The 26,181-nt window shown below is 35.5% G+C and overlaps 1 protein-coding gene across 6 annotated transcripts in view; it reads left to right on the top strand.

Annotated features, from left to right (window-relative positions):
* The window catches only part of LOC128242771 (dynein axonemal heavy chain 5-like), a 113,063-nt gene that overhangs the window by 20,071 nt on the left and 66,811 nt on the right, over positions 1-26,181 (top strand). For 3 of the 6 annotated variants that reach the window (XM_052960080.1, XM_052960079.1, XM_052960082.1), the window contains exons 2-4: positions 19,442-19,576; positions 23,244-23,340; positions 24,399-24,449. In XM_052960080.1, coding sequence (XP_052816040.1) covers positions 19,442-19,576; positions 23,244-23,340; positions 24,399-24,449 — 283 coding nt within the window. Of the gene's footprint in view, positions 1-3,435; positions 3,658-15,148; positions 15,571-19,441; positions 19,577-23,243; positions 23,341-24,398; positions 24,450-26,181 lie in introns of those variants that run through there. The other 3 variants (XM_052960081.1, XM_052960084.1, XM_052960083.1) reach the window with 3 other exon arrangements.

Consider the following 26,181-nt stretch of genomic DNA (forward strand, 5'->3'; position numbering starts at 1 on the left):
AGGCCCGTAGGCGACATTGGCATGAACACTGGAATATAATTTGTAGACTGTCCACATTTGGATATTTTGTATCCATAGGTGAACAAGAGTCAACATTGACTAACAATCTTAAGGTTTCATGAGATATATTTTCACTTTACTGAAAGTAGAATATAATGTAATCGAATAATAGTAAATGGGTGCTCAATAATGATCATCCATTGTCAGTTTCGTAGAACTTAATTATTTTATAAAATACAGGTGTATAGTATAGTTTTGTTGGGTCATAACATCATATATCTAAATTGGTGCTATGAATGTACAGACATGATGTTTTGACCTACGTTTATTTTATGAAATATAGAAGACATAAAGTCATTGAAATTAATATAAATAATTTGTTTATACTGATATTTAGTGTTGAAGTCCATTTTTGGTTATTTTCGGTTTCCTGGCCTTAGAAGTTGCAAGAATAAATAGTATGTATGAGGCTATCAAGGGAGTTAATTGAGATAAATATTTTTGAAATGTTCAGAAGAGTTGTGCTTGTTGTCTCCCTTGTTGCTGGGACTTTCACTTTGTTTATTTACATAATTGCCCCTAGCAACCAGTTGTATATTTGGTTATTGAATCAAGGGTATTATAAAATATTGGAAACCCATAAAGCAATGATAAACGACAAAGGTGAAATTCTATACACATATCTTACAGTATGTACTGAAAGTAGATTTCAAGGAGGTCTTACAACTTGACCCTTTCAAATTTTATTGGTCTTCAATAGTTTACTTGTGGTACATTTCTTATAAAGAAAATTAATCAGCTTCATGTATAAGCTAATCAGAGTTGTCAAGATAAACATATCAATGGACTTACATACTGGGTACCACTTATAACTTGAACAAATCAAGAAATACATCCACTGAAACGCTTCATTGGCTTGTGCAATATAATGTTAACTTAAAATGAAAAAGATGTAAAAAGAAATCCACACTTTTATGAACTTGTGAAGTACCAGGGCTTTTTCTGCCCATTTTGGGAAAAAGACCCTAGACATTTTGGGAAATTTTGCATCTTGAAAATGCGGAAATTGGGAAATTTTACAGCGAAAAGAAAAAGCTGTCTAGTCTCCTGTGAATTAGGAAATGATTTAATATTAGTTTATTTTCTCTTTAAAAGACCCACAATGGCTGAAATATCAATCCTTGGGGTGTAAATATCTATTTCAATCAATAAATAATTTCATATCTCTGAATGTGATGAAAATCAATGATTTCTGAGTTCAAGTACCAAAAAAAACTTCACATCACATAATTTATTAGACTGTTGAAAATGAACCAGTACAGGTATAAAGAATTTCTAAAAAAAATTTTTTTTTTTTTTTTTTTTTTTTGGATTGGGATTTTTTTCTGAAGATTGGGAAAAATATCTTATATTTTGCTTTGGGAATGGGTCCGATAGTCGGACCCGTGGGTACTATAGAAAAAGCCCTGAACTGTACCCAATTTATTTTTCCACTGATAGAAAAATAGATGGTCAATGTCATGGCTATAACTTTAAAACTTTTGTGATGTGTTTCCCCTACACCTGTCCCGTCAGCCCCTTTTGTTTTGAAAGTTCCCTTCCCAGTGTAACATTCTTGATATAATTTGTTTTGGTTTTTGCAACTATACAGTATAGAATGTAAGAATTTGAAATATTTTTAGGATATTGGGGTTGTCTTAAGAAAGCATGTCAACATATCTATTGTAGAGATGCATGAATAAATCATCATATATTTAATTATCAATACACCTTTATAAAATTATTCATCATGATGAGTCTTTTATTATTTTGAATATTTCTTTTTAAAGGTGCACAATATAAGTTGATGCAAAAATGATTTTTTTAATGCATGATTGTTTCATGCATGATTATGTTTTATTTTTTTCTTAAATGATCAAAACAATAAAATGTGTATGGATAAAAACATATTGGCAGCATTTTGGCAAGATTTTGAAAGGGGAATGTGAGGCAACGTAGCTATAAAAAGACATTTATAAGGGCTCATATTTTTTCATCTGTACACAAATCATATGTTTTTTTATTATTATTAAAGTCAAATGTGTTAAACATGATAATACATAAAATAAACAAATAAAAGTTTGCATCAGTTGTGTGCCTTTAAATGAATTTTCCATTATTCCGTTTCAAATCAAATTTCTTGATTAATGCTCAAAATTGTTTAAATAATTAAAATATCAAAGAATGAATTGTCTCAGAAATTGAAATTAAAGTTTGAAGTTTTATTTACCGTATACAGCATTAATTACTTTACTCACCATTTCAGTCTCATGTATATAAAATTATACTTTAATATTTGTACAAAGGTTTTTAATAGTACATTCCATGGTAAAATTTACTGTTCTAGTTAAGTGATGACATTATTACAAATTCAAATAAAAATTAGAAAATATCCTGGATTCTTTTTTTATAAATGTGAGTTACGGATTATATTAGATTCAGGGCTCAATTCCAGAATTTGATTCAACTCTGCATCACAGTGAAATTGTACTAGTTAATTGCTATTTGCTTGTATTACAATGATTGTTTGATAAAGTTCAACGTAGTTTGATTAAAGCTAGATACATAATAATGAACAATGCATAATTGACCAAACAAATGAAATATTAACATTCTCCTGGGATGCATTGTCCAGGAGGAATTACCCCAGGAACATGTTATTATTGCACATGTGGGGGCAGGGGAACATCCAGTAATCAAAGATTAATGAACTTTTGAAAGTCTGGATGCTTGTTCTCAGTTCTTCTCTCATTTACCTGCAATTCTTGTAACTACACAGTTACAATATGTAATGCAAAGTGTTCCTTTCTTGATGTATAAGACATAGTGTCATATTTGATTTTGTCATGGCGTAAGATTTAGCAAATGAATATCGACAATCATACTAGTTTGTGGATTATTTTTTTCTGCTGAATTTTGTTATGAACAAGAAACACAATATTCTTGTTGCTGAAATCTTATGTTTTTCACAGTGGTTTTAAATGTCAAGACTATTTGTAGCGACAGGGAAAGAAATATATTTTATAGCACATAATAGTATTTGTAAGTATTAGAGGATATTTTTGTCACTTTGTATTATGGTCCAGGATAAAAAATAAAGACATGTTTAAGATTTGTAATCAACTATGGGCTGAAATAATTCTTTGTGTCTTTATGCAGATTATGGTTTGGATTAAGGTGTATTAATTAACTGACTACAATACCTGTTTTGGATTATCTTCTTAAAATGGATTGTTAGGTAGATACGTCCAACATGTGTCAGCATTGGCTGATATTGTCTTTTTTACTGTGAATGTTTTAGTTCCATATTTAGTTATGACATTTGTTAAAACTTTGGGAAAAAAGAATGCTATTTACAACTCAAAGGATCTATGAAGAAAAACAACTCTTATAGGAGTGTATTGAAAAAAAGGAATTGAATGAATATTAAAAAATAAAACCTAGATAGTAAGAAGTTTTCTTTTCCAAAATGGAATAATTCGTTATAGCTAGAAGGGATAATTATTTCCAAGAATGTTGGCGAAGTTTAAGAAACTTGCAAGAAAGGCTAGCGCGGATGGGTTGGGTAGTGCACGGTCCTCCATTGTCCGCACGGCGTTAGTCATCGGAGATGTTCAGGTATTTTACATATGTTAAGTTTGTTTTGTTTTTCTTATCCCATCCCATATAGCTTGATTGTGTAGAAAGCTTATATCTTATTGAATCACAATAGAGTTCATTTCCTGGGTAGAAACCAGTACACGCTATTACAACTTATATTAATCACTCTCGTTTGCACGATACTGCGTGAGAGTGTGGTCTTGTGCTGTGGGGGAAACCAGAGTATCCGGAGAAAACCCAATTGTCCGGCTTGGTGACCACTAACCACTAACCAAACTCACATGCACCCAGGTCGGGAATCAAACCCGGGTCACCTTGGTGAGAAGCGAGTGCGCTAACCACTGCGCTAACCAATGTTACAGTTGATTACTCCTCCCTTAATGTACACAGTATAATCAGTGGCTTATTATAAAGAACTTGGGACACAAAAGCACAGAAACTCAAAATTTGTCATTCTTAGGTACCAGACTCTCAAAAAATGTTATTGTATATGTTATACAGAGTTCGGAAAGGAAATGAAGGCCTATTCACTTCTGAGGAGGAGAAGGTGAATATTATTCACCCTCGGTACTGTTCTCCATTTTATCCACGAAAAAGTGTTCCTTGCGAGGCCAATACCCACAGCCTCCTCAGTACCAAAATTCAAATGTTCCACATGAGTTTTGAATTAAAAAATACAACGCCCCCTCAACCCATGTTTTATGTGAGAATCTAAAAAAAATTCCCTGCTGATCTGATTTAATACTACTGTTGTAATGAACTTAGTATTTCACGGTTTTGAAAGATCAAATAATCATGGCTTTTGCTCTGCCCAAAACAACCAAGTAAATTTTATCTAAATGCAACATCTATGGCCTGTCTCATTAAAGAAAAGCTGTCTGCCACTGCCAGCAACTTGGGGTATTCTTTTAACTAAGTATCACATGGAACTAACTACTGAAGAGGCAAGCTGTTTACACCCTGTATAGTTTGCACTGGCTTCACTGTAACTGGCCAATTGAATTGTAGTTTAAAATTATATTTGTTTCAATGACAAACAAAATGCTTTAAAGCATTGAAACAGACTTTCTCAAGCCACCGCATTGTCGCCTTAGTGCAAAGTGGGATGAGCAATGAATATACTACTGTTTGCATATCTCAGCAAATAGTCGCTCATCAATCATTTAAACTTCATCACATCCATGTATGGTGAGGAGGAAGATGGCGGTCTAGTGGTAAAAGTGTCCGCCTCTTGCCTTAAAGGTTAAATGTCAGTGTGATTCCATTTAGGGGCACATTGTCAAACAATAAATAGAAACACCATCAAACAGACATGCTGTCTTCACGTGAATTACTTCATCTAAGGACAGACTGCATTATTATTCTATGTATATAAAATATAACAATTTATTATTGATTATAAGCAAATTATGTTTTGTCCAATGGGATGACAGTATTTATTTGGACTTAGATATTTTAGGTAATTCAGTGTTAACCTTTGATAGATATTTAGCTGGGTAAATCGGTTAGTAGACAAAACATGCACTGGTTAATCCTTTTAATATGCATTTATCTTATTGAATTGGACAATTGCCTGACCATATTTGATTTGAAATATGTGTATACAGTATAAAATAATGCATTTAAGCAAAGATAATTTACCTTTATATGCATTGGCTTAGCTCCATGATGGAAACTGTAGGGTTGACCGGAAAGGAGGACTAAAACAAAAACCAGGACAGTCTAAAAGACAGGGCGTAGCTATGCCCCCGCTATTCATATTTACGCCCCCACGCCTCCCCCTTCCCCTCCCATGTTCTACTTGTAGCAATTCAGCTAGTCAGTGGTTGTCAGGGAAGTGTTTCCGTGTATGTGTCTTACATGTCTTCTTGCAATCATCTGTTTAATGTTAGCTTGTACAGGCTGTTTCTAATTGTCGTGCATTGGGGGAATTCAAAATGACTTAGAACAAAATGTTCAGTTGGTTGGTGACCATGATAAGGCAATGTGTCAAATGCAAAACATCTTGGCCATGCAATGTGGGATCTATAAGTATAACTTGGAACAAATGTTGGTCATGAGAAGAAGGTATGTCATGTACATGACCCATGAATGTAGGTCAAAGGTCAAGGTCATACTTATATGTAAGGTTGTTTTAATGTCTGTCTTGTTTGACATCATTGTCATACATCAACTTTCCAATAGTTACATTCTTTGTGAAAGAATTATTCTTCTCAGAACTGTTCCATGATTGTGACAGTGGAAGACTCAACCTTCACACAAACTACCGTAATGTCAAAAAAACACCTGCCCCCACCCCACCTAATCTGGTATAAGGTCAAAAAGGGTTTTGTTAGGGTTATATCATTTTCAAAAACAGGTAGGAAAGGTAGACTTTTTTTAATAAATTTATTTTTATAGTAGGCTTTATGTTAGGACATCATTTTTTACCAACTGACTATAAAACAGGTAGGGTCCTATTTCGTAGGTAGGGTCGGGTAACCCGGACCAAATGTTGTTGTTTTTAGGCCAAAGACCGATAATTTTTGTGAATTCAGCAAGAGTGGAAACTGAGGGGCTGAGTCCCTGACTGTCCCTCTCATGTACCATAGAGCAAGAGTGGGAACTGAGGGGCTGAGTCCCTGACTGTCCCTCTCATGTACCATAGAGCAAGAGTGGGAACTGAGGGGCTGAGTCCCTGACTGTCCCTCTCATGTACCATAGAGCAAGAGTGGGAACTGAGGGGCTGAGTCCCTGACTGTCCCTCTCATGCACCATAGAGCAAGAGTGGGAACTGAGGGGCTGAGTCCCTGACTGTCCCTCTCATGTACCATAGAGCAAGAATGGGAACTGAGGGGCTGAGTCCCTGACTGTCCCTCTCATGTACCATAGAGCAAGAGTGGGAACTGAGGGACTGAGTCCCTGACTGTCCCTCTCATGTACCATAGAGCAAGAGTGGGAACTGAGGGGCTGAGTCCCTGACTGTCCCTCTCATGTACCATAGAATAAAAGAGATGGGCTCTTGCCTTCCATATGATAAATCGATAGTTTGTGACATGGGCAACATGCGTGGCCCATGCAGAATTTTTGCAATAAATCAAAAGGTTCGTTGATTCATTTCTATCATATTTTTCTGCTCACAATTTATTACCAATTGTCACACATAATTATGTAGCTGCGAGATAATGGATGGATGGCAGTGCCAATTGTAACATTTTATAATGAATTGATTTTTGCCTGTCAATAATGATTTTTCCTAAAAGTGCATTGTCAGTGTTTCCTATCAGATTAAGTTTCATATTTATTATTTTGTTTTCATCCATTTTGAATGTCATTCTAAGAAACATTTTGCATAAAACATCTATTTCATTTTTCCTAGTTTTAAATATTGAATTGAAAATGAAAACACAATTTTGAAACCACAAACCCTTGTATTGGTAGGCTTTAGAAATCCTAGTAACTGGACACCACCAGCTAAGATTGGATCAGTTATGTGCAAAGTAAATGAGTCGATCTTAATGAACTTGTAATTGCAATGCTATTTGAGTTACATGTTTTCAGGGAAAAAGATTAAAGTTTAAAAAGTTTTAAAAATAATTGTTTCTCATCCCAACCTGGGTGCAGTGTTAATTGACATATTAATGTCTCAATCAAATGTGTGGATTTAATTGCTTCAGTAACTCCAGAGTTATGCCCCTTTTACATTGAAATAGAGCTGGCTGACTTTTTGAAGCATTAAATATGATAATCAGACAATGTGTTGTTTTACTTCTTAGTTTTTGCTCATGAGAATTGTTTTCTTTTGCCTAATTAATATGCTTTGCAGACTTGAGAGATGCATACAATACATGATTGTGTTTATTATTTATTCATGCATTTTAATTGATTTTGATTAAACTTGTTACTGAAGCTTTCAAATTGATACATTATCATAAAAAAAAATTAAAATTAATATTCTAAAATGAAGAAATCTGAGAATATGCTATTCAGAAATCCGCAATGAGTTAAAATACTTGCATGTTTTATTCATAACCTTTAGAAATTATTTGGTGGTGTATTTTCCAGACTATATCACTTTCTGCCAACTGTGGGAGATATTCAAATGTTAGAAGTTAAACTTGGAGCTTTGATTTTGTGGAAAGTTTACATTGGGATAAAATTACTAATAAAATAGAATCATTATAAATTAAAGCTGTGCAAATAAGCTAAATAGCTTTCAAATTTTTAAATCAACTGAAGTTGAAATGATGAACTTTATGTGTCTGCAAACATAAATGAGGGTTAAGTTATAAACATAAGCTAAAACTTTTTAGGTAAAGTGGACTGAGGACATTTAGTAACTTCAATCTCCCATCATGCTGATATTTAGGTAAAGTGGACTGAGGACATTTAGTAACTTCAATCTCCCATCGATGCTGATATTTAGGTAAAGTGGACTGAGGACATTTAGTAACTTCAATCTCCCATCATGCTGATATTTAGGTAAAGTGGACTGAGGACATTTAGTAACTTCAATCTCCCATCATGCTGATATTTAGGTAAAGTGGACTGAGGACATTTAGTAACTTCAATCTCCCATCATGCTGATATTTAGGTAAAGTGGACTGAGGACATTTAGAAACTTCAATCTCCCATCGATGCTGATATTTAGGTAAAGTGGACTGAGGACATTTAGTAACTTCAATCTCCCATCCATGCTGATATTTAGGTAAAGTGGACTGAGGACATTTAGTAACTTCAATCTCCCATCGATGCTGATATTTAGGTAAAGTGGACTGAGGACATTAGTAACTTCAATCTCCCATCGATGCTGATATTTAGGTAAAGTGGACTGAGGACATTTAGTAACTTCAATCTCCCATCCATGCTGATATTTAGGTAAAGTGGACTGAGGACATTTAGTAACTTCAATCTCCCATCGATGCTGATATTTAGGTAAAGTTGACTGAGGACATTTAGTAACTTCAATCTCCCATCGATGCTGATATTTAGGTAAAGTGGACTGAGGACATTTAGTAACTTCAATCTCCCATCCATGCTGATATTTAGGTAAAGTGGACTGAGGACATTTAGTAACTTCAATCTCCCATCATGCTGATATTTAGGTAAAGTGGACTGAGGACATTTAGTAACTTCAATCTCCCATCGATGCTGATATTTAGGTAAAGTGGACTAAGGACATTTAGTAACTTCAATCTCCCATCGATGCTGATATTTAGGTAAAGTGGACTGAGGACATTTAGTAACTTCAATCTCCCATCATGCTGATATTTAGGTAAAGTGGACTGAGGACATTTAGTAACTTCAATCTCCCATAGATGCTGATATTTAGGTAAAGTGGACTGAGGACATTTAGTAACTTCAATTTCCCATCGATGCTGATATTTAGGTAAAGTGGACTGAGGACATTTAGTAACTTCAATCTCCCATCGATGCTGATATTTAGGTAATGTGGACTGAGGACATTTAGTAACTTCAATCTCCCATCATGCTGATATTTAGGTAAAGTGGACTGAGAACATTTAGTAACTTCAATCTCCCATCATGCTGATATTTAGGTAAAGTGGACTGAGGACATTTAGTAACTTCAATCTCCCATCGATGCTGATATTTAGGTAAAGTGGACTGAGGACATTTAGTAACTTCAATCTCCCATCATGCTGATATTTAGGTAAAGTGGACTGAGGACATTTAGTAACTTCAATCTCCCATCCATGCTGATATTTAGGTAAAGTGGACTGAGGACATTTAGTAACTTCAATCTCCCATCATGCTGATATTTAGGTAAAGTGGACTGAGGACATTTAGTGACTTCAATCTCCCATCATGCTGATATTTAGGTAAAGTGGACTGAGGACATTTAGTAACTTCAATCTCCCATCCATGCTGATATTTAGGTAAAGTGGACTGAGGACATTTAGTAACTTCAATCTCCCATCATGCTGATATTTAGGTAAAGTGGACTGAGGACATTTAGTGACTTTAATCTCCCATCCATGCTGATATTTTATGTTGAGATATTATTGTTTTGAAAAAAAAGTGCAACAGTTTCATGTTCCGCTGTCAGTAATGTATGGTTCTGTTGTCGATAATATTCATTAAAAGGAAAACTGTGTTAACATCCATATTATTGCCTAAAAGGGTTTAAAAGCTTGAAGCGCTTTAGTCTCCTGCAAGTCAGGTAGTGATTTTTCCCTGACAATAAGTTGACAAACATAAATTCAATGAGACTTTCCTATTGTGACTCTTCCGCATTTTAAGTTCTTGGGAATGACATTTGTTATCATTCCGCCACTAATTGATTTCTACCATCTTTGATATGACAAAAGAGATATTAATGTAGCCATGCTGACTGATAATTTCTGTATTTTTACTGGGAGTTAATTTGATGCTACATTTGTGGAAATCAGTGTGAAAACAAAATTGAGGAAAACATGGCAAGTAAAGCAACATTTAAGAAAGCGTTTAGACGTGTGCGTGTACAAGTTCGACAGCAGATTGTTGTTGGGAAAATGGTAAGGATATTTTGGTTATATTTGCGGTAATTATAATGTTGCACAAAGTATTTTTGTATTATATGTAGGATATGTACAACCTGTTTGCAACTATAAGATGCACATTTGTGGATGAATTCCTTAAAATTAAATTTTCTCAACCTGGTTGAACCAAAAAACACAAAAAACTTTGCAATTGCATGCAGTGGAAATCAAGTTTAATCCAAGTGTAGATTTAATTTAAGATATAAAGTTTAAGTATTACAAAATACTAAAGCATCCCTTACACCGTATTTAAATTTGGTACCCTCTTTGCCATGACCACTTAAATTTTCAAGATGTGCTCTCAGATCCTAGAATTTATGACCAAATGATGGTAACAAATTATGGAAAAGCTGTAAATGTGTCATTTTTAATTAAACCAAAAATGTTCTGCAGTAAATATTTACGGTTTTATTGTGTTTCTAGAGTTCTAGGGTGGGTATCTGTGAGTAGCATCTACTGATTTGTCTGAAAATATCTCCTTATTAAGCGAAGAATGGTTTATAGGTTAGGGTAATGTTTGGAAAAGTCTCAGAAGTGGTGCTTGGATATGAATATCAAAGAATTGTTTTTATGAAGAATTGTGGCAATATTTTTTAATGTATTATTGCTTTTTATTGAACAATTTAAGACTTTTTGTATGAAAAATGGAATAGTAATTTTTTAATATTAAATATTCTTTAAATCACCTCAATGGGAAAAAATATTAAAATTGCTGCTTTTGGCTTAATGAAATGTGTAGCGATATAACTTCGATGACTCCGTTTGATGATCATAAAAAGTGACCATGTTTCTACATTCTGAACATGTTTCAAAAAGATACCAAACTGGAATCTACAACTTAAGCATGGAAACTTTCAAGATACCATACCTTAAGTAACAGAGAAAGAAAATAATGGAAGAAAATATGTCGGCACGGCTTCCATATCTGATTTCTGCAACTCCGTATACAATAAGAACTTACGGCATGCGACAAAATCTGCAAAAACTTAGAGTTGTACGAGAATTTGTAAGTCACAATTTACTTGGTTTCTCTATATCAAATTAGCATAAAATTTGACAATTGATTCCCAGCAGGTATTGTAAGCGTTCTTTTTTCATAATTATGCTTCTTTTGGTATTTTAAGGAAATTTTTTAGCCTACCGACACTGGCTATCAGAAATTTGGATAATCTACACTCAAGTCTATGCCAGTAACGAACCACTGGATTGATTCTGATTTAATTTTTACAAAGCTAGTTTCAGCTACTGACAAAGCCAACCCCAAAGTTCAATTTAGCTTTTAATTGGTTTTATATTAAAGTCAGTTATTTAGAAGTGTGGGTATGTAAATTGGTTAGTATAGAGATATTTCACGCTCAATATTAAGATAGTTATTATATATTTTAGGTTTTCTTCAATGAACTAAACAATTTAATTCAGATTAAAATTATGCCCACAAACACACCAGTGTTAAACAAAATTCTTTGAATAGTTGAAATCGACCATTCGAAGCCACTGTTGAGATGGTATAAAGACTTAATGTCTTGTAAGGCTATCAGGTTTTAATTATCTTCTTTAACAATGAAGAATAATTGTAAAATGATAAGGAGGGTGAGTCTTGGTCCAAGAGTCTCAGCATAGAGGCTACAGCTTGGCCCAAGCATGTATTGAGTCTCATCGTAGAGGCTACAGCTTGGCCCAAGCATGTATTGAGTCTCATCGTAGAGGCTACAGCTTGGCCCAAGCATGTATTGAGTCTCATCGTAGAGGCTGAAGCTTGGCCCAAGCATGTATTGAGTCTCATCGTAGAGGCTACAGCTTGGCCCAAACATGTATTGAGTCTCATCGTAGAGGCTACAGCTTGGCCCAAACATGTATTGAGTCTCATCGTAGAGGCTACAGCTTGGCCCAAACATGTATTGGGCCTCATGGTAGAGGCTACAGCTTGGCCCAAACATGTATTGAGCCTCATGGTAGAGGCTACAGCTTGGCCCAAGCATGTATCGGGCCTCATCGTAGAGGCTACAGCTTGGCCCAAACATGTATCGGGCCTCATCGTAGAGGCTAGCTTGGCCCAAACATGTATCGGGCCTCATCGTAGAGGCTAGCTTGGCCCAAACATGTATCGGGCCTCATCGTAGAGGCTAAAGCTTGGCCCAAACATGTATCGGGCCTCATCGTAGAGGCTACAGCTTGGCCCAAACATGTATCGAGCCTCATCGTAGAGGCTACAGCTTGGCCCAAACATGTATCGAGCCTCATCGTAGAGGCTACAGCTTGGCCCAAACATGTATCGAGCCTCATCGTAGAGGCTACAGCTTGGCCCAAACATGTATCGAGCCTCATCGTAGAGGCTACAGCTTGGCCCAAACATGTATCGAGCCTCATCGTAGAGGCTACAGCTTGGCCCAAACATGTATCGAGCCTCATCGTAGAGGCTACAGCTTGGCCCAAACATGTATCCAGTCTCATCGTAGAGGCTACAGCTTGGCCCAAACATGTATCGAGTCTCACTGTAGAGGCTACAGCTTGGCCCAAACATGTATTGAGTCTCATGGTAGAAGTTACAGTTTCAGGCCAACACATATATTATATCACATTTTGGCATTAGATATTTAACACAATAATATGTGGCACTATTTGATACTTACTTCTTGGCAGTTATCTTTGACCCAGTTTTATAAACCCTTCTGTGTGTTAAAAGTTGATCAAGGGTGGTATTCAATATTAGACATAGTCAATCCTATGGCTATACTTCTTTGAACTTATATGTTGGTTATTTATACCAACAATCAGATTCAGGGCTACGTCAATTTTTTATCCAACTAAGACCAAATCGTATATGACCCCAACTGTGGTGGGGTCATTTTTGAAAACTGTCCCCTGGAGTATTCGCATCCTGGTTGACAGATTTCTACGTATTCAAAACATGTTTAGGAAGGTTTGAGCTCCAGCTCAAAGAGTTTTACATGCAATGCCAAAATGCATGTAAAAATTCTTTGACGTTTATTTTAACTTTTATTTACCATTAAAGATTGCTAGTGACATTTGTTCACATACTGAATAAGGTAAATAATTTGTGGTATCAATATTTGGCACTTTGGTATTAATATTTAACATAATAATGTGGTACATATATTTGATATTTCTTGCAATAGGAAACTCAAACAACTTGTTTGCATGCTGAAAAAAATTGTTATTGTTTATTTCCAATTTATTCATTAATCCCACGGAGGTAATGTCAATAGCTTAACATTGACTGTTAGACCCTTCTTATCTACACGTTATCTGTTGCATCTTTAATTATGCCTTGATTGGAATGTATTCTAAATGGAGCAGGTACAACAAGTACACACTGTTTTGCATGGCTTTTGTTGAACGTAATTCATTCAATTAGAATAAAGATTGTGGAATGATACACATGTCAGCCAAAAATACTATAAATGACCTTACTGACTCACATGCACATACTTACATATCAAAGAAGGACAAAACATGACTGGCCAGCCATTAAAACTGTTTTTTAAATCCCCTTACTTACCTTTCCCAAGCAGCACTGACCCCCCCCCCCCCCTCCCCCCCTCTTAAGAGAAATCATCCTTAAACATGATGTGACACTGTAATGATTCAGGGCCACTACTGTAAAAAAAAAATAACTGTTAAAATAATATACCTCTCCCCAAATTGATGTTTTGTCGGTCAGATTTACTGCACCTATCTTTTCAGAAAATCATCCCAATACATGTTGAAGTTAAGGGTCATTTTTCATAATTGTCCATTGACCCCAATAACTTCACCCCGGTCAGATGATTTCTATGCATTCGGGTCTAGGAAGTTGTAGGTTTGAGCTTGCGCTCAGCATTGCAAAAAGCTAGCCAGTTGCATTGTTGCAGGTTTTTATTTTTTCCACAAACAGTCAATTTTTTGCATTTATTTTAAACTTAAAATTAACCATTAAAAATGACCTCATTATTATAAGTGATCAAAATTGAAAAACGATAAATTTTCAACAACTGTTTGTCAGGGTCTTTTTGCAATATTGATAACCTTTGGCCATTTCAAAATTTAAATTCTGACAACCCCGCAGCAGATTGTATAAAACATGTATTAGCCGAGTAATTGAAGGTCTAAAGTTTTAATATATTTTAGACCCACAAAATTATACAATGATGTTATAGAAGGCATGTCAGAGGCAGGATTTGGTTGTTCTGTGTGATAACTATCCTGTATTAATTGAATAAAAGGTGAACACTTTAATATGTTGTAAAGCAGTGACATGTATTGTCCTTTAAAAAAGCTGAACCAATTACACTCTGGTTGCCTGGTTAATGACTTAAATGGTAAATATGCACACCACTACCCATGAAATATGTGGCACTGAGTTGACGAAAGATGCATACTACAGAAAAAATCCCTACATACCTACCCACTCCAAGAAGTTTTGAGTAGGGTAACTGCAAACAACCCTTTTTTAATTTTGACCTTAATATTTTTTATGTCCTGCTGCAGTAGTTTTTAAAACATAGGATTGTTTAGTATATTATTACATCCCTTTGTTTATTAAACATGTTTTGTTCTTTTAATATTTGTTGGTTAGGTCCTCAATGGAAATTATAATATTATTTGTAAATGTCCACAGAGTGCTTATTAAATCTGTAAAAAATTAAAGTCTTTCCATTGCAAGTATTTAACCTTAACAGATATTAAAGTAAAGCAAAATCACCAACCAGTGTCAAAATAAACCCTTTTAATAAAAAAGTTTTTCTTTATTTCAATTATAAAGAAAACGAAGGTTACAAATTGAATGAAATTGTCCACTTTGAATAACCATACAAATACTAGTATTGATTCTTGACCCAAACTAGAATAAATATTTGATTATTTTAAATGATCTATTGAACACACAGATATAGCGAAATATCATTGAAGTCAGTCGTTATTTACATTATACGTATAGGCTTGTTCGGCATTATATTTCATAAAAGAATTTCCCTTATAGATTTTGCATAGTGACATAGAAAAGCGTTTGTTATCTGTTTGTTATTTTAACGCATATAACTAGAGCAAAATAATTTTTTGTCCAAACATTCAAACATGGGACTTATATTTAATTGCTATTTGGACAAGTTTCATTCTGAAGCTTTGGTGCTTTAGTCAGAAAGTGGGAAAAGATCAGATTTTTATTAAGTATTTGTGTGATTTGGTCAAAACTTATCTCTTGTTTTATCTTAGAATGCGGTAGTTGAAAATTTAGTTTTTGTTTTCTAGTGTGGTTAACATCATGGGGAATAAACTTCTTGGTGTGTAGTGGATTTTCGTGTCAAACTGATATTTAGATGAACTTAGATGACATTTTCTAGTAGACTTGAGAAATAATTCAGGATAAAAAATGGCTACCACCGCTGCTACAAAGATCCACAAGGAGGCTCAGATGGTAAGTATAAACACAAGAAAATGTTTTATTATCAAATCTTGTGAGGGTTTTAGAATAAATACAACAAATTCGGTGGTATATTCGTTGGTTCAAGAGACACCAGTCGTAAATTCTTTTGGCCTTTTGAGAGTTACTGAGTAAAGGCCTGTATCTCTGGATTGCCTTATTTTCAAGTTTTGTCCCTTGATTTACTGAAAAAACTCACTAGAAAAGCATTTGTATCTGCTTGCTGTACTCTTGTCCATTCGGTCTGGTTCCATATAAACTGTTTTTTATTCGTTAATTCTTATGTGCAGTAATTGTTAATTGAGCACTGAACACAATTTATTTTTATTGCAGTTTTAGTGTTTGGCATTTATCTCGATTCTTACAAGCGGTTTTCTTTATTTGGTGTAAATAATTGACTAGTAACATCATTACACCCAACCTTCAGTATTCGTTGGAGGAGTTTCATCAATAGAAACTACGGTAGTTTGTTAATAATTAATGATTCCTCAGTGGACTTGGTTTGGGACAGAAAATATTCTGCTGTCAGTTATCTTCCAGATGTTATAAACAAAATTTGTGAAACAATGTTTTTTTGTGTGCTTTTTTTAAAAGAAATAACAAAAATATGACAGTGGTACATTTCAATTTTGGCCTAGTTTCCTGGATTTTTTACCTTTTTAGGCAAGGCTAAATTTTGTCAGACAGGCTCGGCAAATGGGACAGGGTCTAAGAATCTAACAACATTTTTCTCTAGCCTTGCTAAAACAATGTCTAGAGCATTTTGATTTAGCACAGTACTGAACTCGGAATTTAAGTCCTCCTCCTCAAACTTTGTGTTCATATGTGCAATGAAGTGATTTTAGTCAATATAATATGATGATATTATTTTGGAATATTTTTTCAAGAAAGTGTAAATTGAAAGATATCTTGTTTAAAGATATTTTATTATAATTTCATCTATGGCGATAAATAAATCAGTACTGGTATATTTTTATGACTATGTCAATTTCAGATGCATTTTAGGCTTATAAAATAAAATTAACATTTTGAACAAAAATGCAGGTCAGCTTTTCATCCATATCAAATATTCAAGATTCCTTCTCAAAATTTAGCAGATTATCAAAGGTAAGAAAGAGTGTTTAAAAAGAACTTAAATAAAACATAGTTTCATTGTTGTCTAATGTCCATACATTCATACATTCATTCTATTTTAACTGGGCTGATTATTCAGAACTGAAACGTTAACAAATTTTTGTTAAAGACATCATTGTTAACTTTTAAGGGTGAAACATTTTTTGATAAGCTTATATATTTTAATAAATTCAGCACATCTTTTTAGGCCAAATCTGATAAAATCTTTTGTAAAATTTGCCCAACTCCTTTTTGTACCTGCACATTTTGTAAAGGATGTATTGTATCAATATACTTATGCATGCTAAATATTGATGGAAACTTAAATAAAACATGAAATTTGAAACATTTTATCTTTTGGTCTCTTAAATGAACATGAATCTCGCAACAGCAAATAATGGCCCATAATTATTTAACTTGGAAATATCTGGTTAAGGTTTTGCATGTTACCACATTTAAGTCAATATTTCAGCAAACACAACATGCTTTGTGTTGAAACTTTATACCAGAACTTTAAACCATCCACCCTCCTTAATTAATCAAGTCACCCCTTTATTATTATTTGACTTAGAGTTCTGTCTAGTTTTACAGTGAATTATTAATGTTTCACTTAAACATATTGCACTCTTTAAACTTAAAAGTGGGTGTAATAGTCATAATAGTTGAGAGTGGTCACTTTATTGCAGTCTCTGTGACAGCGCTTGATTTTTTTTTTTTTTTTGAATATGTTTTCTTCAACATAGATTTAAACATTTAATAGTGATTATTTTTAGTCCTCTAATTAGTTTTTGTGTTTACATTTATGTATCTGCCTGGAAATGAGATTGCCAGACATATTCTGATGCCTTCTTGTGCGAAAACAATTGCCCATTTTTCAAAAAGTCATTTATTGTTCTTATTTACTAGGTTATTGAGTGATTCGCACATGTGTGCCATCTGATGTTGGCACCAAACACTAAGAAAGGCATTATTTATTTTCGCTTTACAAAAAATTGATTTAACTTTTTGCCGAAATAATGGTTTGGTAAAGCAAGAATAAACGTAAATATATCTCATTTGTTTTCTATAAACTTAAACACACTCACACACGCACACACATTCACTTTATGAACGATAGACTTGGTTACGCTTTTGTTTTGTTTTCTTTTAAAAAAATCCACTATGGGTATTCCATTGTCTTTAAAACGAAATGCCAAATAGGGCCTGTAAGAGCTCAGCTCATGAAAATTCACAAAAGAAAGGTGATTTCATGAATATACAATTTTCATGTTACTCTCAAATAACAAAAATGTATTGATCTGATCTGAGATTGTAGAAAAATAATTGACAAGTTTAAGTGCTCATGTGTACATGGGTAAAAAGGAAGATCTTAATGCATTCTCTGTATGGCTTTATTTAAAAAAATTGATTGCTTTTTTTGCTTCGGTGCCATTTTCGTAACTGTATTTATCGAACTTTGAACAAGAAAAGAAACTTTTGAATCTGTTGATATACATTGATATACTTTGATAAAAATTGTTGTAAGAAAATGGTAACTAATTTTGTTGAAGTATTGTTTATTTAAAGAACTTTTATTTGCCTTTGTGAAAAGTTCTAAGGCCTCAAAATGAGTCAAATCAGTCTACAAATAATTCTATAGCGAAACATATTCTTCAAATTGATTTTGCAGGTTAAGTCAAACAAATTTTCTCAATTGTCATGTTGAACAAGTCGATATGTTGGCTGTTACTAGGGACTGTTTAATTCTGTTATATCTTATGTAAATATTACCAGCATACTGTTAATACTAAACAGTATAATCATATGGGGAATTTTGTGATCTAATCATGCCTGTTGATAATTAAATATTTTCCTCTTAAAGAGCTTTCTCATAAATAGATATGGTATAAGTTAGGCATTTGCGTTATCTTTCATTTTAGCAAAGTCCTTGACAATGTAATAATTCAAAATTAAAAAATACTTTCACAGGACGAATTCATTTAAAGATCAATAATCTTAAAACTTCTTAAAAAAGCCTCTTCCACCACAAACTGCTGTCATATCATGCAGGAAAGATAAGACATTTCTGTATGAAAGATGCCACTTATTTAGGTTTTGATTAATACTGATGAATATTACTGTTGATATTCTAGCTATTTGCAAGACATGGATGTAACGTCCTGGTTGGCCTTGGCAGTAACTATAAACACACTATGAAAGCAGGCTTGTGTAGACAAAGCACTATTTGAGAATACCAAATTAGGGCCCTCCAAGATAGAACATAACTTTGGTTACGAATGGATTTACAGTCAACCAATAGTTAAACATGGGGAAAGGTTAACCCTCACCTCTAGAATATCCACTAAGGGTTCATTTTAGATGCAGATTTTCTATGCAACGACCTGAAGCAAAATAGCATTAACATCAAGGCAACAGAACTGTAGTCATGGGAGATATTTAGTGAGAAAGGCTGTCTAACGTAACCTACGATTTCTTTTAGGATTTGTTGCATACAGCTTACTGCAAGATTTTGTGTAACAAACCACCCTCATAATTATTATCGTTTTTACAGCTAAAACCTTTCTCACACAGTTTTCCTGGTAATCCCCGAAAAATGCAGATTATTTTCATCAAACCCAGGCATTTTGGATTTGTTTTATATCTTTCACTGGAAATTTGGATACATAGCAAACAGGTGTGCACGACCATGGCACCTGAAGTAGCAAAGACAAAGTCATTTGCCATTAACTGAAACTGTTTTTTGTCAATTCAGCAAAAGTTGAAGGAGGAGCGAGAGGCGAAGAGGCAGCATCTGGATGACCGCCACATCTACATCCTGCAGACGGTTGCTGACAGCCTCGGTCTTGAACTCTCTGAGGTTGAAGATGCCGTCCTTGAAGGATCTCAGGTATGATGTCATTATTTTAGTATTATTATTGTTAAAATTTGCAGGTCAAAAATTAGCAGTTTGTCTTGGTCACCATGCCAATCTTGGAGCTGATCGAGGTAATATGTTGTTTAAGGAAGAGTCGAATGTGAGGATGTAGTTCAATCCAGTAAGAAAAAGGTTGCAGAACTCAATGAGGTGGAGGGTGCCATGCTACGGGAACTCTCATACGATGTCAGGAGTTTTGTGTTATTACTTTAATAGTGAAATTTAGGTTAAAAATTCATTTCTTGTTTGTAGCTACACATACAAGTTTATGCCTTGTTTGTAGCTACACGTACAAGTTCATGTCTTGTTTGTAGCTACACATACAAGTTCATGTCTTGTTTGTAGCTACACATATTAGTGCATGTCTTGTTTGTAGCATCATGTACAAGTTCATGTCTTGTGTGTAGCTACACATACAAGTTCATGTCTTGTTTGTAGCATCACGTAAAAGTTAATGTCTTGTTTGTAGCTACACATACAAGTTCATGTCTTGTTTGTAGCTACACATACAAGTTCATGTCTTGTTTGTAGCTACACGTATAAGTGCATGTCTTGTTTGTAGCATCATGTACAAGTTCATGTCTTGGTTGTAGCTACACATACAAGTTCATGTCTTGTTTGTAGCATCACGTAAAGTTCATGTCTTGTTTGTAGCTACATGTTCAAGTTCATGTCTTGTTTGTAGCATGATGTACAAGTTAATGTCTTGTTTGTAGCTACACATACAAGTTCATGTCTTGTTTGTAGCATCATATAAAGTTCATGTCTTGTTTGTAGCTACACACACAAGTTCATGTCTTGTATGTAGCATCGCAAACAAATAAATGTCTTGTTTGTAGCTACATGTACAAGTTCATGTCTTGTTTGTAGCATTACATGCAAGTTCATGTCTTGTTTGTAGCTACACACACAAGTTCATGTCTTGTATGTAGCATCGCAAACAAGTTCATGTCTTGTTTGTAGCTACATGTACAAGTTCATGTCTTGTTTGTAGCTACACGTATAAGTGCATGTCTTGTTTGTAGCTACACATACAAGTTCATGTCTTGTTTGTAGCATGATGTACAAGTTAATGTCTTGTTTGTAGCTACACATACAAGTTCATGTCTTGTTTGTAGCATCATATAAAGTTCATGTCTTGTTTGTAGCTACACACACACAAGTTCATGTCTTGTATGTAGCATCGCAAACAAGTTCATGTCTTGTTTGTAGCTACATGTACAAGTTCATGTCTTGTTTGTAGCATTACATACAAGTTCATGTCTTGTTTGTAGCTACACACACAAGTTCATGTCTTGTATGTAGCATCGCAAACAAGTTCATGTCTTGTTTGTAGCTACATGTACAAGTTCATGTCTTGTCTGTAGCTACACGTATAAGTGCATGTCTTGTTTGTAGCTACACATACAAGTTCATGTCTTGTTTGTAGCATCATGTACAAGTTCATGTATTGTTTGTAGCTACACATACAAGTTGATGTCTTGTTTGTAGCATCATGTACAAGTTCATGTATTGTTTGTAGCTACACATACAAGTTGATGTCTTGTTTGTAGCATCATGGTCAAGTTCATGTCTTGTTTGTAGCTACACGTACAAGTTCATGTCTTGTTTGTAGCATCATGTACAAGTTCATGTCTTGTTTGTAGCATCATGTACAAGTTCATGTCTTGTTTGTAGCTACACATACAAGTTCATGTGTTGTTTGTGGCATCATGTACAAGTTCATGTCTTGTTTGTAGCTACACATACAAATTCATGTCTTGTTTGTAGCATCATGTTCAAGTTCATGTCTTGATTATGCTAGTTTTACATTAGGCCACGATTACCACGATGTCCCCGATTCCAGAGCATCGTGGCGAACGTAACAGAGCGTGGAGTCGAATCGGGGTGATCGTGGGGGAGCGTAACGGAACGTGGTTGAATCGGGGACATCGTGGGCATCGGGACAGATTTTAAATCAAACTTATATTTTACCACGATTGCTGCGATTCATTTTCTAATCCTGACAGAGCGTGGCCTTCGTAACAAAATGTAATGGAACGTAACGAAGCGTAAGAGAACGTGGAGTACAATCGCAACAGATCGGGACCAGCGTGGACACATTTTTTCATCCCGCTTCGCTGCGACGTCTCACGATAGCTCCACGCTCTGCTACGATCTACCACGATCTGTTACGATATACACTTTTCTATCATTTATTGCTCCACGTTGCGTCACGCTCTCCTACGGTATCCCCGATTGTCGTTCACGTTCTGATACGCTCTGACACGCTCCAACACGTTTCCTCACGATAGCCACGATTTCCACGCAGCTTTATCTACTGGTACTCTATCAGTTTAATCATGCCAGCGAAACGAAAAGGTTCCAAAAGAAATTGAAGATGCTCCGACATCCCGACACCGGAGTTCGGGGTTTAATAGTTGTGTGTAATGTCCATATTGAAGCCTACTTTCAACACTTAACCATGGCTTAACCCAGCATGACCTAGGCTTTCTATTTCTTCTTTTGACTTCTAATCCGATATTTATATCACGTGTATGCTGTGACCTTTTCTTTCGTTCAACAATATATGCGTAAATTAAAACAGCCAATTCAGGATCGTCTATATCCAGCTGGTTCATTGTTGCGAATAATAAGCCTAAAGTGAATTATTTCTTGTTTAAATATCAAATCGTGACGTAAAACGTGGTCATTTGTCTCAAATCGTAAGTCAAATCGCAGGAGATCGCAACAAAGCGGCTTTATCGTGGGAGATCTTAACCGGACGTAACGGAACGTGGTGGAGCGTGGAAGCCAATCGTGTTGATCGCAACAAAGCGTAACAGAACGTGATGCAAATCGTGGGCTCGATCGTAGCAAAGCGCAGTAGAGCGCAACAAAACGTGCTGATTTCGTAAGGAAGCGTAACAGAACGTGGAGTAGACCATTTAATCGTAGAGCTCCCCGATTTTTTAGCCTCTGGCTAATCGGGGAGATCGTGGCCAGATGTAAACCTAGCATTATAGCTACTTAGACAATTTTGAGTCTTGTTTGTAGCTACACATACAAGTTCATGTCTTGTTTGTAGCTACACATACAAGTTCATGTCTTGTTTGTAGCTACACATACAAGTTCATGTCTTGTTTGTAACATCATGTACAAGTTCATGTCTTGATAATAGCTACTTAGACAATTTTGAGTCTTGTTTGTAGCTGCACATACAAGTTCATGTCTTGTTTGTAGATACACAGACAAGTTGAGTCTTGTTTGTAGCTACACATACAAGTTCATGTCTTGTTTGTAGATACACAGACAAGTTGAGTCTTGTTTGTTGCTACAAATACAAGTTCATGTCTTGTTTGCACCTACACAGACAAGTTCATGTCTTGTTTCGATTCTGTCTTTTGTCTGATTTCAATTATCCATTTAGCACAGTGGTTAAAATTTGATTCTTTGCCCTGACACATGCATGTCTCAGGATGATATCTACGAGGTAGACAAGTGGGTTTTTGTATAATTACTCCAGTTGTCTCTGTGTACATTTAAACCTGTGAAATGGAATTACTTATAAGTAGAGAGACATACATGAATATGTTTTAAATGGATATTCTGTTTTGCAGTTGTAACTTTTTCATTAACATGAATCCTTTTTTACCCCCAGATTGAGACGATGGACCTGTTCCTGGATCCTAAAGGCAAAGCGGGGATCAGCCAGCTGATGTTTTACTACCAGGAGCCCGAGGACAAGGAACATCATGGTAGGGCATGGGCTTTTTACCAGTGTGGCTCAAGTATTGTACCCTATCAAGATTTGTGGGTGGAAGTTTCAATATATATTGTTCATGTTTTCTGTGCTCAGATCATGTTTTTAAACAATGAACATTTTTTATAATTAATACAGTTCGTTATTTGTAGTACATAATGTTAATAAGGGGGTTAGTGTACAATACTTTCTTTGCTACATTTATTGTTTGAAATATTGTTCCAATATCCATCAATTGTTTACTTTTTTTGTCAATTCTGAGTAAAAAACAAAGTATTTTACACGTTGAAGATTCATAATAAAGCATAACATTAGTAGTGTGTGTCGCCAGATTAGATATTTAGACATCTAGGAAAAACACATTTACATTTCTGCATGCAATAAATGCCCTAAAGAAATGGTTAGTGCTCAATGATTATTACGGTATTATCCATATGCTTGTGTGTGATTGCACCTTCACCTTTCCTAGTGTTTACGTCCATGTCTCCACCAATAGCATTCTGATTTAATCATTAAAAAAGCCTCTCAGATGAGAATGACTATCAAAGGTCCATTTAGTCATTAATTGTTTTTAATAACTGAGTAATTCAACATTTTGTACATGTGCACTGGCTAATATAGAGACCTTCACACCAACAGTTAATTTTGATTTACTTTAAAAATTTAATTGGCAGCTATATGCTGCAACCAGTTGAACGGTTTAGTTAGGCATAATTAAAATAAAGGTTTAAACACTTCTTTGCTCATTTAATAACAAAATAATCTGAAACACTGGTGCAAATTTTGTGAACTATGTAATTGACATCAGCTTTATAAAATCAAATCCTATTTGTTCTTCCTAATTACTGTAACATGTTTGATTAAACATATTCCTGTCACATTTGTTAGACCAGGGCTTAAACAACATCATTTTCACTGGATTTAGGGGTTTTGTGTCATACCTTATATAATATCAACTCCTATATAATGTATCATTGCCCCCAAACCTTCCATGTACGACAAGCTGTTCCCTTTGTCCACTTGTATGTCTGTATGATCGTGTTCGTATTTCAGCCGTCGGATTCAAGCTTCATCAGCCAGAAGATAGAAAGAAGAGTAACCCATGTACGCTTAAAAAATATTATCTCCCCTTGTTTTAGGCCTTCTACCCTTCTACCTATAATAGTCATATAATTATTACATGCTTCACCCAAACTGAGCTATCACATTTTAAATATATCCTGCTGGGGTTTTCAGCTAAAAGAGGCTTGTGGTTCCTGGATTTGTATAAAAATATGCTGATGTCATACACTGTTTAATGACAACGTGTCATTTAGTGGCAAAACAAATGATACTGATGATGTTTTTTTTTATTAAAAATATATACTGACGAGAAAAAGAAACGCCTCATCGAAAAGTGGCGTTTATTTTGTTGCCAAGTTTACATTTATATGCAAACGTCCAAAATGTACATGTATTCTGACCAACAAATCCAACCAACCGAAACTCCCACGATTTTATTCAGCCAATTGTTAAATTCACGTACCTGCTCACGATTTCCTCGTGCACTCCGTGCGTTTTAACCATGTGGCTTTATCAAGTAAATTCTACACCGATACATGTGCTAGTCGACATACAACCATATATCCGTGTCTTTTTTGACAATTACCCAGTTTCTGATAATGCCGAAGCTAAATAGTGAAGAGAGAGTCAGGGTTTTGGCAATGCTTGAATGTGGGCGAACGCAAGAAAAAGTCGCTAGAAGTTTTAACGTCTCTTGTTCGACAATATTACGTCTCATTCGACGTGTCAGAGACACGGGAACGTTTGCAGATAGGCCACGTTCAGGCAGACCCCGTGTAACGTCAGTACGGCAGGATAATTACGTACGTCAACGCCATCTACGTGACAGATTTGTGACTGCTGAATCAACGTCACGCGTAGTAGTAGGTAACCATGGACGCCCTGTTAGTCGACATACGGTGAGAAATCGACTACGAGAACGGGGGATTAGATGCCGCAGGCCGTATCGTGGTCTAGTGCTTACGCGACGTCATCGTCAACAACGTGTTAATTGGGCCCGCAACCATCGCGGTCAGCGCTGGCAAAATGTAGTGTTTAGTGACGAGTCACGTTTCAACTTGTCGAACGCCGACGGACGTATTCGTGTCTACAGGCGACGTCATGAACGCTACGCTAACAATTGCGTTCTGCAGCACAATCGTTACGGTGGGGGCGGAGTTATGGTCTGGGCAGCTATCAACCATAGATTTAAGTCCCAACTCGTCGTTTGCCAAGGTAACCTCACAGCCAGGCGTTACATTGACCAGATATTACGTCCTGTAGTTGTCCCTATGCTTCGCCAACGTCAGGGCCTCGTATTCCAGCAAGACAACGCGCTTTTTACAGGCCAATAACATTGCCGTCTTGCTTTGGCCGGCGTGTTCACCAGACTGCAATCCGATTGAACACGCCTGGGATTACCTTGGACGACGGTTACGTCAACGTCAACGTCAGCCTGCCAACGTCCAGGAACTTACAGCAGCGCTCCATCAGGAGTGGGCCAGAATGCCTTGGTATTTGCTACGTAACTTGTCCGGTTCGATGGCACGTCGTCTTGCTGCTGTAATTGCCAGTAGAGGAGGTCACACGCGCTACTAAGCATGTCAGTGAATTTGCTCTGACCATACATTGAATATTCAATATTTTAAGCATAATGTGACCATGAAATGCTGTATAATCAATCATCAATTCTCTTAAATGATAAATATTGTAAATGCCACCGTTCTTTTCTAATTTTTAATCATACTTAATAAAATATAGTACAAACAGTTTGAATGAGGCGTTTCTTTTTCTC

The sequence above is a fragment of the Mya arenaria genome, chromosome 8, assembly GCF_026914265.1.
Source record: "Mya arenaria isolate MELC-2E11 chromosome 8, ASM2691426v1".
Taxonomy (NCBI): Eukaryota; Metazoa; Mollusca; class Bivalvia; order Myida; family Myidae; genus Mya; species Mya arenaria.